Raw genomic sequence first — 17,146 nt, 5'->3', positions numbered from 1 at the left:
ATATTGTAAGGGATCTAACTTTGTTAATCCCTCTTAATCTTTGACTGCATATATGTGAAGTATCAACATTTTTCAGAATATGCTATTTTGATTACACCCAAAATAGCATATCTCAAAAGTGAAGTATTCAAGCACAAGTTAAGCTCTATTTTGGTTTTTGAGATTTATGAGCTGTATTAATTTGATTTTTAATTTTTTAATTGTTCAAATTTAGTATTCTAGATTTAAAAAAATGCACCAATATAGTCGTCAACACCGTTAATGAGATAGCTCAAGTCTTGCCATGTTGGATATATTAAAACAACGTACATGTTTTGATACTAAAATAGCAATAAATGATGTCATTTCAAGATTTGAACAATACTAAATTAAAAGAGAGGAGTATAACGTTTTAGTATTGTTTAAATCCTCAAACAATATCATTTAGTACCTTTTTTAGTGCCAAAACGTATATGATGTCGTTTTAATATGTTTAGCGTGATAAGACTTGAGTTACGCCATTAACGATGTTGAGTTCCGATGATGGAAGATATACGAAAGATTACATTAGTGTACTTTTTTAAATATGAAACCAAATTATGACATTTGAAAAATTAAGGGCCAAAACTGTGTAGCTTATCAATCTCAAAGTTCAGAGTGGAGCTTAACTCACTCAAGCACATAATCTTGTGTTTACTTTAGTTCAAACAAGCCATTTAATTTCTAAAATGTTTTTTCTTTAAATTTACATCGAATATTACTATTTCAACAACTTAAGGTGAATAAAAAGATTAATTAAAAGATTATTTAAGACACTATGTGTCTAATGCAAAATATGCGATACTAAGTATGATTTAATTTTGTTAATTACATATGAGAGATATATACATGTTTTCAATAATTCAAGATTAATTTACATACTAAACTTTGGTGTGAAATTTAGATTTTTTTTGAGAGAGAGTGATTTTTGGGTACTTCTTCCAACATTCTAAGAGGTTATGGCTTCTTCATATATATATATACTTATTCTTACATTTTTTCAGTTTTCTTATCTCTCATTAAAAAGATAAACAGAAAATTATTAAAAGAAAAAGAAATGTTATTCAGCCTTTCCTGAGTTTGTCAAAATAAATAAAATATAAAAACCTGGCGTGGAATGAGTATTGATTATCTCATATCAGTGAACTAAGCTAGCTACTACAATAAATCAAGGGTTTTTTTTTTTAAAATAAATTTTACATTTACACTTATACAGTTTTAAAATTATTTGCATATTTATATTTTATTACTTATTTCGTTTACGTTTATTATAAAAAAAATACAAATACCTTGTTTACACCAAATTAATTATAATTTGTGTTTTATTACTTTGAATTTATTTTTTAATCTCATTATACTAATAAAAGTAATTTTTTAAAAATTTAATTTTAATATACTGTCAATATAAAAAAATTTTACACGTACATCTAATTATATAACGTCATATCAATAAAAATAACTATTTTTTATATTGACAGTATGAATAAGAATAATCATTCAAAAAAACAAATATGATTAAACAACGGTATAAAATAAAATATTTTACACCATCATTCCATCCAAATTAAGGCTAATTTTTTTTATATGAGGTTGACATGTGAATTATGCTGAATTATGGAATATTGGGGAGATATATACAGTTGTGACGGCGTTCAATTTTTTGTTTTAGTGGGAAAAAATCAGACCGTCCGATTTCATTGTAGAGAGAGACACAAATCAGACAGTCCGATTTGTATAGAGCAGAATTTCGTGGATACTGAAATCGGACTCAAAGTTTTCTGTCAGTACACAAATTGAATCCAGGATTTTCTGCCAGTACATAAATCAGACCCAGAGTTTTCTGCCAATACACAAATAGGACCCAGGGTTTTCAGTACCTCCAATCGGACGGTCCGATTTGTCTTACGTAATCCTCATACCTGATGAAACATCATATACCTTCATAACTATGCTATACACCCTCTCTCCATATTAAAATTAAAAAGTTTCCAAATTAAACTTGTCTTTGAAAAGCCAAAAATTAAAAATATTCCAATAGTAATAATGTTGATGAGGCTGATAGTCATAGGCATAGCATCTAATGATAACACAACATAGAGAGTCATGATGATAAACTATTTAGAGAGTGTCAAAGATGCCAAAAGTAAGAGTTGGAGTGCAAGAATCGTAATATATATATATATATATATATATATATATATATATATATATATATGTATCTGGAATATCCCCCTGAAAACTTGTTAAGATCATAATTACACCCACAATATCATAACATCAATTAATTAATATTAATTTAATTTGGAGATAGACAAAGAGCTGTGGAAGCAAATAGTATTGCATCTTAGGATGCAGACAATTAACATCTGGGTGATGGTGTTACAAATTAAATAAATGAATTCTCAACACTCAAGAAAATACATACCCATGATTTCACGGATCATGTCATATGAATTTGAGGGCCACAACTTCACACATCCCTTTCACTGTTTGCTGCAAAATCACATCTATAAGCAATCATACATTTTTTTATTATTATTATTATTTTTTAATTAACTTCTTCACTCTATGTCATCATCATCATTCATGCACGCATTTTGTTTTGCTTCAACTAATAAAGATTCTCATCTTTAAACATGCAAAATATAAATTTTACATTTTTTACATAAATATTCAATGAAGTAGTATTTAATGATTAGATAATAGTGTAAACTTTTTTATGTTATCAATGTAATATAAAATTATAGGTTTTAGCACATAAAAACAAATACTATATATGATCAAGACATGCAATAACACGTGCTATTGAATCCATTGACATACATTAACATATCTTTGTTAATCATATCTCCAAACTAGTACTATGATTCTACTTAGGACTACGTACGTACTAAACTATCCAAATAAAATGAGAAATATTTATTGTTCTTTTGAAACAACCGTGAAAGATGTAATTAATAATATACATGCATATTGGTTTATATAATTTTATTAAAAAAATGTCATTTACTAATTTCTTTATTTTTAATAAACAAATATATATCTTAAAGAATATTAAAATATAAATACAATTTTAAATATTTTTACTGATAAAAAAATATGCACTCTTATTAATTAAATAGAATTTAATTCTTTATTATTATTATATTTTATATCAAGAGTTCATATCTAGATTTAGGATTTAGATGTTAAGATTGGTGTTTTATTTTTTTTATATTTTTAATAATAAGTTAATTTTAAAAAATATTGTATTATTTATTTTTCTTAGTTTATTAAGATTCGTCTTAGGTGAAAACTCAAGTGCAGTCGACTTCACGTGAAGTTGATAACTGAGAGCCGTCAGATGATTTGACTGATTTGACTAAATTTTTATCTAACTATTTTCACCAATCAACTTCACGTGAAGTCGACTGTACCCGAGTTTTCACATTCGTCTTAATATCATTAAAATCTTAAAAATTTTATTTTGATTTTGAGGAAGTAGTGATTAGTATTTTGTGATTTGGAGTAGCAAGTGGTAGATAATGAATGAAGATTGAAGAGTGAGTGAGTTACTTGCTACACTGCTATTTCTCCATCCATCAATTTTTTTCTTTTCTTTTCTTTCTGTGATGAGTGATGACTGACACGATTGCTATGCAGAACCGACCACACCTTCTTCTCTCTCTCTTTCTCTCTTATTATTATTATCTTCTTCACCTTCTTATGTTTATTATCTATGTTATGTATATGCTATGTTAGAGAGAGAGAGAGAAAGATTTCTTCTTTTTTCATTCCAGCACGCAAACATCTCATCCTCACGCAAAGGGACAACAAATACAATTCCATTTTTTTTATTATATTTTTTGGACTTTTATTTTTGTCTCTTTTATCTCATTATCTTTTTTGTTTTGTTTTAAGAAAATGATGAAACCAACAAGAAAGTAGACTCCACAAAGAATTTCTTTTCTTTTTCATTTTGATAAACAAAAATTTAAATTATTTCAGTAATTAAGTTAATAATCAAGTTATTAAAAAATATAAAGATTGATAACTAGAAATCTTAGTGAACAAAAAAAAGACTTACTTAAATTTAATTATAAAAATAATTTATTCATCTAACATTTTTTTATTTAATCAAGTAGTAATATTTTGTTTATATATTCACAATATCTTTTAATCTATCACACTTGTAAATTTTAATTTATTATTTAATAATTCGTTGTTTAAATTATATTATATATATAAAATAAAATTTAAATATTTAATATTTATTTAAACAGATAAATAAATTAAATATTGGACCAATAATTCAGATAATAATTTGATCCTTGTTTTATAGAAATAAATCGGCTCAATTTTATAGATATGAAAAGTTTGGGTGTGCAATTCTCAGATGTGGAGTTATAGTGTACAAGTCAAAAATGTGTGACAGATTTGTCTGAGCCAAAGGTAGAACAACTCGGACCATGCGAGTTTTTTGGAAATGAAATTTTGCTTCACAAATCGCATGGTCCGATTTGCAGCTGATGAAATTTGAAATCTGAAACACACAATTCGGACCCTCCGTTTTACTTGTTCTGGCTAAATTTGTTGAGCAAAACGCAACTTGCAGGGTTCAAATTCTGGTCCCTCTGATCCCACAATGAGGTGAAACACCTCTCCTCTCCATATGCGAGTCCAACACCTTGTTTCCTTCCATATTCAAATTAAAAAGCGAAATAAATAAGTATTACTAATAGTAGATATTGAATAAAGCAGAAAATAGAGAGCAAGAAGAATGAGTAAAGAAAAAACATTTTTAAGGAAGAAGAAAAAGCCTCACGTGGGGTTGTCTGACAGAAGCAAAAATATTGGCACTAACCTGAATGAGAGAGAGAGATTGAAGTTGAAGTACTATGTCCTTCTTGTTTCTAACACTCACCACCCATTCCCATCTCTTCAGTCCACTTCATCCTTTCTATTACACACACGTACCCTTTTGTTCTTTCTCTTAAATAATATAGAGAGTAGTATGTAGTGACCTCACGTGGGTTAATCTGACAAGAAGGCATGTTTTTCTACCTTACCACTTTTCCTTCCCCTTTTTACCTTTCCATTCATCTACTTGAGACAAACCGGGTTTCTTGCACTTGGGTTTTGCTCTTCTTTCTTTCTATATATTCTTACTACCATTTACTATTTTTTTAGTTTAATTATTCTGTTGATTCTTATAGTTTCGTAAAATTTTTAATTAGGTTTCTATATTTTTTTTTAATTAAATTCTTGCACCGATTTTTTTTAATTGGGTCTCTACATACACTTATTTTTCCTTTTATTTAGGTTTTTATACCAATTCTTTTTTTAGTTGGGTCCCTATAAAATTAAGTCAATTATTATTAAAAGAGACTTAATTAAAAAAAAATTTGGTGCAGGGATCTAATTAAAAAGAAAAAAAAGTATAAAGACCTAATTAAAAATTTTACGAAATTATAGCGATCAACAAAATAATTAAACCTATTTTTTAATATTGTTTTCTTTCATAATAATAATTAGAGTAAATATTATTTTCAGCCTTTGACTATTTGTTAAAAGGATAAAACGATTTTTAACAATTTAAAAAATTTTAATTAATTCACAACTATTTAAATAATTAGTTTAATCAATTTATTAAACCGTTGTTATTTAATTTTGCGACGGTTTAAAATCGTTACTAATAAAAAAAATTGCTAGGATATCTCGTATTCTCTTGTAGTGTCAGTAAGTTATTATTTATAGAGATCGCTTAATTCAATTACTTGAATAGTTAGACTAAGCGATTTTTATAAATAATGACTGATTAAATTAATTATTTAAATAGAGATCAAATAATAATTTTTAAATTTTAAAAGAGTGCGATGAAAAATTAAAAAAGATATTTACTCTAATAATTAGTATTTGAATATTTTTATTATTTATAGTATGTGTATGCTTGCTTGCATTGCATGCTCTCCCCATAAATATTGTATACTAAGCACATTATATTATGAAGGAAAGGGGCATATGTCAGTCTCAAATTGCATGAGACATAGCATATAGTAGATGATTTGGAGCATATTAATGGTAAGTTTATGTGTCCTCCATTAACAAGACAATCAAGAATTAAGAACTTTCAATTCCCATGTTTGATGTGACCTTTAGAGGATCTACGGCACTTCTCTCTATGACTATTTCAAACATCAATACCGATTCCATGCATTGATTTGAGTTAGTATTGGTTAAGTAGTTAATTTGTCAGTTAGTTAAAGACGCATTTAATGGTGTGTCTTTAGATCAGAATTATTAGTATATGTCAACTCATATGTTATTTATTTATAATTTATTTTTATGCTAAAATTGAGGTTTGAAATGGATGCTTGCATTGCCTTAGCTTAGTTACTCTATCTTCTGAAGAGAAACCCTACCTAAGTCTTAAATTCTACATTTCATATTTTATTATAACTTTAAAGTATTCCAAGTAGTGTAAAAGAGTTTTGTTTTCATATTTTATATTGTTATCCTTAAATATTCTATATTTGCTTTTGTATGATCTTAATATGATAGTGTGTCAACTATATATTTGTATCAAATCTCATCAGTACAAGACTAAATGTATATGTTATGTGTAAACTCTTTTCATTTAAACCATTAGAATATAAAAGAAATAAAAGACAAACTTATCCACAAATAATGCATGGTTGAGTTTAATTTCTATATATATATATATGTTTGAAAAAATTTAAACGCCAACATTTTTATTAAAATTTGGTCTAACATTTAATCAATAAAAAAAAATAATAACCACATACTATTAGATATAATCTTATATCATTAAAAAAATATTTATAATTAATTGATAATTGTAAATCACAAAATCTACCAATTTCTTAGCACTTCTATTTATGTTTATAGTACTTTTATTTAACCAAATATTTACTATTCTAATGAGACTTTTAAGTTAGTAATGAGTTAAGTCACATATATTTATTTATATATGTATATATAATATATTAACAATAATACGTATACATTAGGTGCAAAAATTGCTCATATATACATATATATGTTTATAATTGGAGAAAGTGTGATACTATTTGGTTTTTCAGTGTTAAAGGCTAATTTATCGTAAATTTAATTTTTTTAAATAAATTATTACATACACAATATATATTTTAAATTCTTAATATTTATTTAAATAAATAAATAAACTAATTGATTAGCTAGGAAGTGTGATATTATAAGACTAGCACATATTTTTGTGTATGATGATTGCACTGCATGCTACAAGACATAAATTAAAGATATATGAGAAAAGTTGAAAGATAATGAATTGGAAGTCATAGCATATGCTTTGTGGTTTAGAGTAAAAGCTTTTTGGCATTGAATCATGGCCCACGTTTTAGTACCAAAACAAGCAAAATCAAGTTGAAGCATGTAGATATATAGTTAGAAATTAGAAAAAAATATAGTTCTTGATCACAAGGGGAAAGTTGAGTCACTTTTTTTGTTAGCTTCCATTTGTCTTGGCATATTATGACGATAAAGCATCAAAAGTTTTTCTTGGCAGAGGATCCCTATGTACTTAAGGAATATATGCTAGCAAAGCCAAAAATCCTTGTAAGAATAACCTCTAAATAGCACCAATTAGAAAAAAAAAAAAAAAAAACTATCTTGAGATCATAGAGAGGAATAAGGGATCATCACTTTCCTTGTTTCCATCAATGGCAACATAACAAGTAATTAAAAAATATAACAAACAAGAACTTGCATTGAGATGCATCTATATATCTCATTGACCATCTATATATTATAGCATGTAGCATATATGTATCTAGCTGAATTTTTATTCATTCAAATAGAAAGACAAGAAATTAAATTAGGAATAGGAAGGTGATTGATGAAGGAGACTTGTTAGGGCAAGAATAATTAAATTAGGATTGAATTGAAAAAGTGTATAAAAGACAATTGTTACAAGGACGGTACCTTTGATTCCCCATTGACACCGCTGTCTCTTGTCCAATTCATATGGCATCTTCCAACCCTTCTCAACTACCAAAGGAAGTAATAACAAAAACACACTCACTCTCATTATGTTCTAATGGATTTTCAAAATCATCCCATTATATATATTTTTTTAATTAATATCAATTTCCTTACCCAAGACACTGATTCTAAAGAATATAAAGATACCCTCCTTAATCTCTCCGTCTTAGCATAGGAAGGGAAACAAATTAACAATCTTTAACAACAACAAAATTTTCTACTTGATTTTCTTGTACTTATTGTATATTCATTATTTTATATTATATATAAGAATTGTTTAAAATATGTGATTGTTTTTATTTTAATTTTTGGTTGTTTACGATATTCCCCAATTCCACAGATTAACAACTAATTTGTCGCAGATTTGAGCTCTATTTAAGGGTCTATTGCTGGCTAATGAATTGCTGCATGCACAAGGCGGAATTCGAACCCCCAACACTTGTTTAAGTGGATGAATGAGCTGACCACTCGATCAACCAAGCTGGTTAGAATTGTTTTTATATGTTTGGTGTGTTGATGGTATATATAGGCATGTGATGAGATGAAAGAATTTTTGTGAGTCTTACCCCATAAAAGCTAAGTCCACTACCATAAAAGTGGGTGATAGATTTATTACCCTCTCACTCCACATACACGCTAACCCTTTCTCTCTCTTTCTGATTCTCAGATCCTCAGATATGGAAGATTCAGAGGAAGATGAGCTCCTGAACCTTAGCCTTTCAGTGCCTGCTGATAGGGAAAGAAAGAAAAAGAAAGGAAAGACCATCTTAGATAACAACAACAACAACAATATCATGATGATGATGAGTTGTAGTAGTAGCACAACCTTTGATCATGAGGCCTATGAAGCTAAGATCTTTAGGCTTCTGCAAATGAGAGATCAAATGCTAAGACAACATCATAGGAATCATGATAATACAAACAAAGGACTTCTTGGGAATAACAACACCAATAATGGCCTCCCTTTGATCCATTTGCTTCTCTCAACCGCCACTGCCGTCGACGGTAACAACTTCGCCGCCGCCTTGAACAACCTCACCGACCTCTACCAGAGCGTTTCCCTAACCGGTGACTCAGTTGAGCGTGTTGTGGCCTACTTCTCTGATGGCTTAACCGCAAGGCTTCTCACAAGAAACTCACCTTTCTATGACATGATCATGGAGGAACCAACTTCTGAGGAAGAGTTTCGTGCTTTCACTGATCTCTATAGAGTCTCTCCCTACTTCCAATTCGCTCATTTCACTGCCAATCAAGCAATCTTGGAGGCCTTCGAGAGGGAGGAAGATCGAAACAACCGTTCCATTCATGTCATCGATTTCGATGTCTCTTACGGCTTCCAGTGGCCTTCTCTAATACAGTCGCTGTCAGAGAAGGCCACTAGTACCAGCCGTATTTTCCTAAGAGTAATTATATCTTACTATTCTCAACTATCATTTTTATATGAAAATATTACGTTGTTACTTATTACTATTAAAAATAATACTTTTCGAAATAATTCTTCGTTTCTTTCGTAAACTCTTTGTACCATGGTAACATAGGTAACTGGATTCGGGAAGAATCTGAAGGAACTGCAAGAAACGGAGTCAAGATTAGTGAGCTTCTCTAAGGGATTTAGCAACCTAGTGTTTGAGTTTCAAGGGCTTCTGAGAGGGTCAAGGGTGATAAACCTAAGGAAGAAGAAGAACGAAACGGTGGCAGTGAACTTGGTATCATACTTGAACACGTTGAGTTGTTTCATGAAGATCTCAGACACATTGGGGTTTGTGCATTCACTTAGCCCCTCCATTGTTGTGTTGGTTGAGCAAGAAGGTAGCAGGACCCCAACAAGGACATTCTTGTCAAGATTCACCGACTCCTTGCACTACTTTGCAGCCATGTTCGATTCTCTCGACGATTGTCTTCCATTGGAGAGTGCTGAGAGGCTCAGGATTGAGAAGAAGCTTCTTGGAAAAGAGATCAAGAACATGCTCAACAACTATGAAAACAACAACGTTGGTGATTGTGCTAAGTATGAGAGGATGGAGGCATGGAAGGCGAGGATGGAGAATCATGGTTTTGTTGGGAATAAGATTAGCTCCAAGGCCATGATTCAAGCCAAGCTACTTTTGAAGATGAGGACTCATTATTGTCCAATGCAGTTTGAAGAAGAAGATGACAGCGACGGAGGCGGCGGCGGCGGCGGTGGTTTCAGGGTTTCCGAGAGAGATGAAGGAAGGGCTGTCTCTTTAGGGTGGCAAAATAGGTTTCTTCTTACTGTCTCAGCTTGGCAACCACTTTCTCTAATCTAATCTGGGATGCTAATAATCTTCATTAAGAGTAATTAATTAATAGTACTTATTGCTGATTTAGGGTAAGTACTAAGTACAATTAAGGAACTAATATGTGAAGCATATATATATCTAATTTATAGGAATGTTAATTAATGTAACCTATTCTATTTTTTTTCTCTTTTTTAAATATATATGATGATGATAACCCTAATTTCCCTTTGTTAAGCCCTAGTTTGATTATTTTCCTACTGCAGTTTGTTTCTCTTAATTTACCCTAAATAAAATGTGATTAATTGTTATTTTTCTTATGTATATGGATCATTTAATAAGTGAAATTGAAAGTTCATGATGGATTCATCATGATGAAGGATGATCATCTATCTATCATACTATTCATTTGAATGTGTTGGAACAGTGGTTATCCTTGATGTAAGTAAAAATAAAAATTCTATAAATGGTAAAAAAACAAGAAAAAGATGAAAAGTATTTATTGCTCTGATCTCTACTACACTTATTTATTATTTCATTTTATATATGTAGGGATTTAAATGAAATTCAAATGAAGGAATAATAACAATAATGAAGCATAAACTATTAGTAACAGTTTAAACAGTAGTATATATATACAAGTGAAAGAATTTGACTTCACTGTATGTACTTAAAGGAATCTTACACATACATAAGAGAAAGCATGTTAATAAATCTATATTATTAAAAACAAAGTATAATATAATGTACATACATGAAATCCACACTTATTTTATATCAATCCATAATGATCGTCAGTGATAACTTTTAATAATTAATAATTAATCCATTAATTGATGAGTTTCATGCAGATATATAGGAATAGGATGTCAATGGCGTGGGAGATCTGTTGCCATTGCCTAAATTAAACCAACTGAAATGACTTATCCATTATTGTGTATTATTTATTATATATAATAGAGATTATTAAAAGAGATTTTTTTATTTTTATTCATAATATTTTTAGATTTTGTTGTCATTTTTATTACTTGAGTTATATATGTACTTATTGTTATACTTGCATAAGGGACCAATGAAACCCTAGCAAAAAAAAATCAATATAACCGGATGATTATTATCAATTTTATTTTCCAAAAATATAATACCTATCAATTGAATCTGCATGGCTATAATATTTCTTATTTGTCACTTGAATTGGTACATATATACTAAATAGTGCATGAAGAAGGGAAAACATTACATTTTGTTTAGTTATTTAACTATATGTTGGGTAACCAAATTTGAATAACTATGTTATCACAAGCAAGATATATATCCTACTTTTTGAATTTTTCACATTTAATTAATTAGGATCCGAGCCGAGCTCCTCTACATGATTTATAACGTAACAATAAATATACAGATTTGTCTGCAAAACTAGTCCATAAAAAGGAGAAACAAATAAGAGCTACTCTTTCAGTCTATGTGATTTATTTTTTGGTTATCCACCATATATTCTAATATGATAGGATAAGAACTAATCCACCACGAATTTGAATTCTATTTAAAAATTTGCTATTCATCAATGGATTGCTATATATATAAAATGAAATTCAAATTCCTAACACTTGTTTAAGCGACGAGTAAGTTAAACACTCAACCAATCCAAATTGGTTGTCTATGTGATTTGATAACTTATCATAAAATTATTTATTCGAAAAAGAAAAAATTTAAGGAACCAACTACAATCTAAGTCAACTCAAACTAATTCTTTATATTTTTAGTTTTGAAATTCGAAAAATTAGGATAACGAGAGGTTAGTTTTTCTTTTTTCTAATACACCTCTTATTTTTCAACTAATTAACTCTAGTTAACTACCTGCTTTTATAATTGGTTCTCTAACGAAATGTTCTAAAAATTCAAATAAATTAAATGCATTATATGAAGGTTATATTTAACACGTTGTTTTATGTAAAATTTTCCTTTAAATTTGTGTATGCCATTATTTTAAAAAACTTTTTTTTTTTATTTGTCAAAATAGGAGTAAGAAAGATCAAATTTCACATCTTTTAACCATATATATAAACTCTGAAATTATATTATGTAATAATATAATCTAAAAAATTAAATTGACATTGATTATTAAAACAAAATTATTTGCAATTATTGGACATGTATAATATGAAATTTAAAATATTTAAAAAATCTACTTCATATATATAATTTAAAATTCATTTATAGCACCTAACATAACCCAAATGACACGAAATACCTTGAATCCAAGCTCCTATATGGCTAGCTATGATTCTTTCTTCAATATCTCCTCTATATGTATATATATATAGCATGTACCTTATTTTGGTTATCCGTGTTAATAATAAGATTGGGTATCCTATGATAAGGCTATATATGAGTGTTGCATTGTTTTTTTTTCCTTCCTTTCTACATGTTTCTGAATGTGTCACCATGATTGATTGTTATATATAAACTCTAAGCCATATTTGGTAATTATTGTGTCATGTTAATTTGTGCAAAAAAGAGAATATATAATAATTAGAATGACTAGTCACACATTGATAAAATTGTGAAAGAATAGGAAAAGCAAAGAAAGAATTTTTATTGATTATTGATTGATTGAATTGAATATGTGTTGTAAATTATGAGGGTAAAACTAAATATATATAGAGCATTGTTCTATGAAAGATAAAAGTAAAGATAAGATAAGAAGAGAAGATAACATAAAGATAAGATAAGATAAATTAATAAAGACTAAAATTAGAACTGAATTTATGTATTCTATTGGACTGAATTTGTGGGCCACAAGACTTCTTTATTGTTATCATGAGCTAATATAGAAAAATAGTTTAATACACATAATAATCATAGAGATATAATTTTGGCTGCAAAGACAAAATTGGTGTTATATATGGATCCAATCCATTCATACTTATATGTAAATGTGTATGGCTGCATATATATATATATATATATATTAGGAAGATTTTCAAGTGTACCGTCATATCGGTGTATCAGTAATTTTTTACTGTTAATCTTAATATATATTTTCCATAATTAAGATCAACGATTAAAAATTATTGAAACACCGATATAACAGTATACTTACAAATTTTCCTATATATTATAATAATTGGATATATAGCATATGACACATATAAATATATAATATCTACATAGAGACTGAAAAGTTGTTGCATTTATTATTTAGTGTATAGGTTAGCTTGTAGATTGCATTTTGCTTGTTCCTTGTGTTGTGTGTGTGATCTCTTTGGGGATTGTGACCCATCATCTTCAGGAGCAGAAGCAAACACTATCCCCTCTATTTAATGTCAATGGAATCTCTTGTGGCAGCGACAAAGAACCACAACATTGTTAGCCATTTGAAGCAATGAAATAGTTAATGCATTGCATGTCTCTATACTGTATAGTACATACAACAATAACCTAAGGGCTCGGCAGAAATAATTAATGTGCTTGTTGTACTACAAGCTAAGGAAAAACTAACAAAAAAAAAAATAATAAATAAAAGATTTAATTATTCGGTTAATTTTTATAATTTAAAAATATTATTTGTATATTAAAATTAGTTATTAATGTATTTGTATATAAATATTTATGTGGTTGAATTTATGTTCAATATATATTTGTATTTTAACATATATTTTATATTAGTGGTTGATTTTGATAGCTGATTTTAATGTACATATAGCATAACTAATTTAAAATTAGGTCTCTGTATTTTTTCTTTTAATTAGATCCATAGACTGTTTCTAATTATATTTTTTCTAATGTAAAAAATATTAGATTTAACTAAATATTTTTCGCAAATTGAAGATATTCATAATTAAAAGCCTAATTTAATCTTTAACTGCATGTATTTTGGTAGAAATGATATGAAAATGACATAACTAACCTAATTAATAATTTAGTAAAACTATAAAACTCAACAGAATAATTAAACCTAAATACAATACAATGCCTTTAGTAATTTAAAAAGAGGTTTAAATTATATTATTTTTTATTATTCTTTTTTTTTTCTGAAGTTAAGAATGACGAAGGTCGAATCCATAACCTCTAGATGAATATAAAAAAATTATATCATTTGAAGTATAGTTCGTTGACTATTCTTTATTATTATTCTCTCGTTGAATTTTTTAGAAAGTTATATAAAACTTTAGTATTTGTTACATATAAGTAAATGGTTACATTACAATGACTAGTTTGGAAAAATAGTTAAGCCTAAAATGAGTAGATTTCTCCAAAGACCTTGGACCCTCAAATCTATCCCACCATAATTATAGAGAATGAATATGTCATTTTTGCAGCACATCTCAGACGTGAGAGTATGAATTTATATATCGAGCATATAAGTTGGCGTATATATGCATATAGATCTGACCATTTTGACAGCTGAAATTCATTTCCTTAAGCATCTATATGACTATTGGAAAGAAAAGTAATAATAAATTTATATTTAATGGGGCTGAATTTTTTTTTTTTTTTTTGGGATAATCTATATAATAAGGATGATTTTTAAAATAGTCTATTTCGATATTTAATCTATAACTAAAAACTAAGTTGTAATTTAATTTCTATTTAATTTTTATAATTAAATATGAGTATCCAACTCAAAAATAGATTATTCATCAGACAAAGACTAACCTATAAAAAATAAATTAAATATAAAAAACAATGACACACAAAATCCAAACATCAGTGCTGGTCTAGTTGTATTTATCCAACTAAGATTCGAAACAATTATATCTTTTAATATAAACATACAAAAGAACATGCCAACGGGCTATAAGTATAATCTTTTTATACTCATTTAAAAATTATGAGTTCAAATTTTAAATTTATAAAAATAATATTGAATTACAAAAAATATGTCATAATACGGAAGCATACTTTTACAAGGCGGCTTTTGGTATATGGGGACCGAAACTCTGAAGGTCTATTTATATTTGAACATGGCACTCATTAAACCCTAAAATCCAAATAAAATAGTATCTAGTTTAAAAGATAATATATCTAAAATTTAAAAGATAATTATCTATGGAACAAAAGATAATATCTGGTTTTATTCTCATTTAATTTCAAATCAAAAACTTATTCAATTTAACATCTATAATAATAAATGAGATCATCACCATTATATAAGTCATTTAATTTGAAATAACATAATTTATAATTATAATTAATATATATTGCCCACAAATAAATTAAAAAATTAAAATAATTTCCTAACATAATATTCTTAATATCTTCTATAAGATAACTTCTTAACTATTGATGATTTTTTTTTTTGCTAAAATTTTCAGATGTTTGTACTTTTTTTTTTTTTATCATTTCTCTTACTCTTCTTTAATCTTTATGAGTGAATAGGAGAATTAGTATATGGTATTTTTGGATTTAATGACAATGAGTATGTTTCAATTGCATTGACTTTGGTTCTTTTAGAATTCTCTCTTTAATGTCAAAAAAAAAAAAAAAATTCTCTCATTTGTATTGATAGTTGGCTTTTTTATTTTATTTTAAATAAAATATATTTCAATACATCTTAAAAGCAAATTTTTTTACCATAATTTATAAAATAAAATTTATATGCCACCTCTTTTATATTATTAGAGTTCGAATAACTACTTTTTATGTTTCGAGTAATTTGATTATAGTAATTAATAAATTGTGTACTGCTTTGTTAATCTTTTAACATCATCATTTCTTAGTTGTAACTGTCTTTTTTTTATGTTTGGGTTAAATTTTTTTACCGTAGTCATGAATCCAATTCCAAAATATTTGATCTTTCTAGTCAATACCGACTACAAAATTTGTTAAAACATTCAACTAGACACTAATAATAAGCATCTTATCTTCTTTTTATTACCAATGTTAAATATTATATTGTCTACGATTTTTAATTTTATTATCATTGAAGTTGATAGTATTTAATCCACGAAGATTCACAAAATTTGAATATTCTAAATTTGGACTAAAAAGAATATGAACATAATTTTGGTTGGAGAAATTTAAAAAAAAAAAGATAGGAGAAGATTGAAAAAGTTATTAAGAATAAAAATGTATATAAATAATATTTATAGAGTAATAAAATATTATTTCATTAATTTCAACGGTCTTATAATATTTTTTCTGTTGAATTATGATAATTTTTTATTTCCTACTCCTAGTATCAACGGTCATCCCACTCATTAACTATTCAATATCTATTTTTATTTAATGTTTTTAATTCGAATGACACTTAGCAAAAAAAAGATTAATTGCTTCTATACTTTATGGAAATCCTCTGAAGAGGTTTTTCATTACCTTTTTTTTTTTTCCAACGGATAAATTGCTCTTTCCCTTGACACTATAGTAATTAGTAAATACTAAATAGGACTTCAAAATTGAAGTTGTTGGAGATGCTTTTAATACATACATGAAACTACATTAAAATTATAAAAACTATTTCATATTACTCGATATTTAAGTGAATTCAACCTATATATATAATTGATTTGTTCATATCATGTTTTTTTTTCTCAATTTTGTTGATAATGCTAAATAATTATCATACAACTATTTTTCTTTAATTTTTACTCATTGTAGTTGTTAAAATAAAGTAAAAAATATATATTTCTAATTTTGCTCACACTTCCTACGAAATTGAGACAAAATTACAATATACAAAACATAATTATGTTTACTATCATTTAAATTGGGAAATATATAATCTTTTATTTAAATAAGAAAACAAAAAACAAAAGAGACTTTAAAAATGAAAAGAAATGCTAATATATGACAAGGAAAATAACCCAAAATTCCTGCCATTGGCCCATTTCTCATCCAAACACAGTTAA

General features: G+C 27.4%; 1 protein-coding gene across 1 annotated transcript; it reads left to right on the top strand.

The window, feature by feature from the left end:
- Positions 1 to 8,650: 8,650 nt before the first annotated feature.
- On the top strand, positions 8,651 to 10,325 carry LOC130950380 (GRAS family protein RAM1-like). Its single transcript, XM_057878878.1, has 2 exons — positions 8,651 to 9,440; positions 9,576 to 10,325. Exons 1-2 carry the CDS (start codon positions 8,715 to 8,717, stop codon positions 10,323 to 10,325), a joined length of 1,476 nt encoding a protein of 491 aa, XP_057734861.1. The 5' UTR covers positions 8,651 to 8,714.
- Positions 10,326 to 17,146: the final 6,821 nt, after the last annotated feature.

The sequence above is a fragment of the Arachis stenosperma genome, chromosome 9 (genome assembly GCF_014773155.1).
Source record: "Arachis stenosperma cultivar V10309 chromosome 9, arast.V10309.gnm1.PFL2, whole genome shotgun sequence".
In the NCBI taxonomy this organism is placed as follows: domain Eukaryota; kingdom Viridiplantae; phylum Streptophyta; class Magnoliopsida; order Fabales; family Fabaceae; genus Arachis; species Arachis stenosperma.
This window is presented reverse-complemented; position numbering and strand designations above follow the sequence as displayed.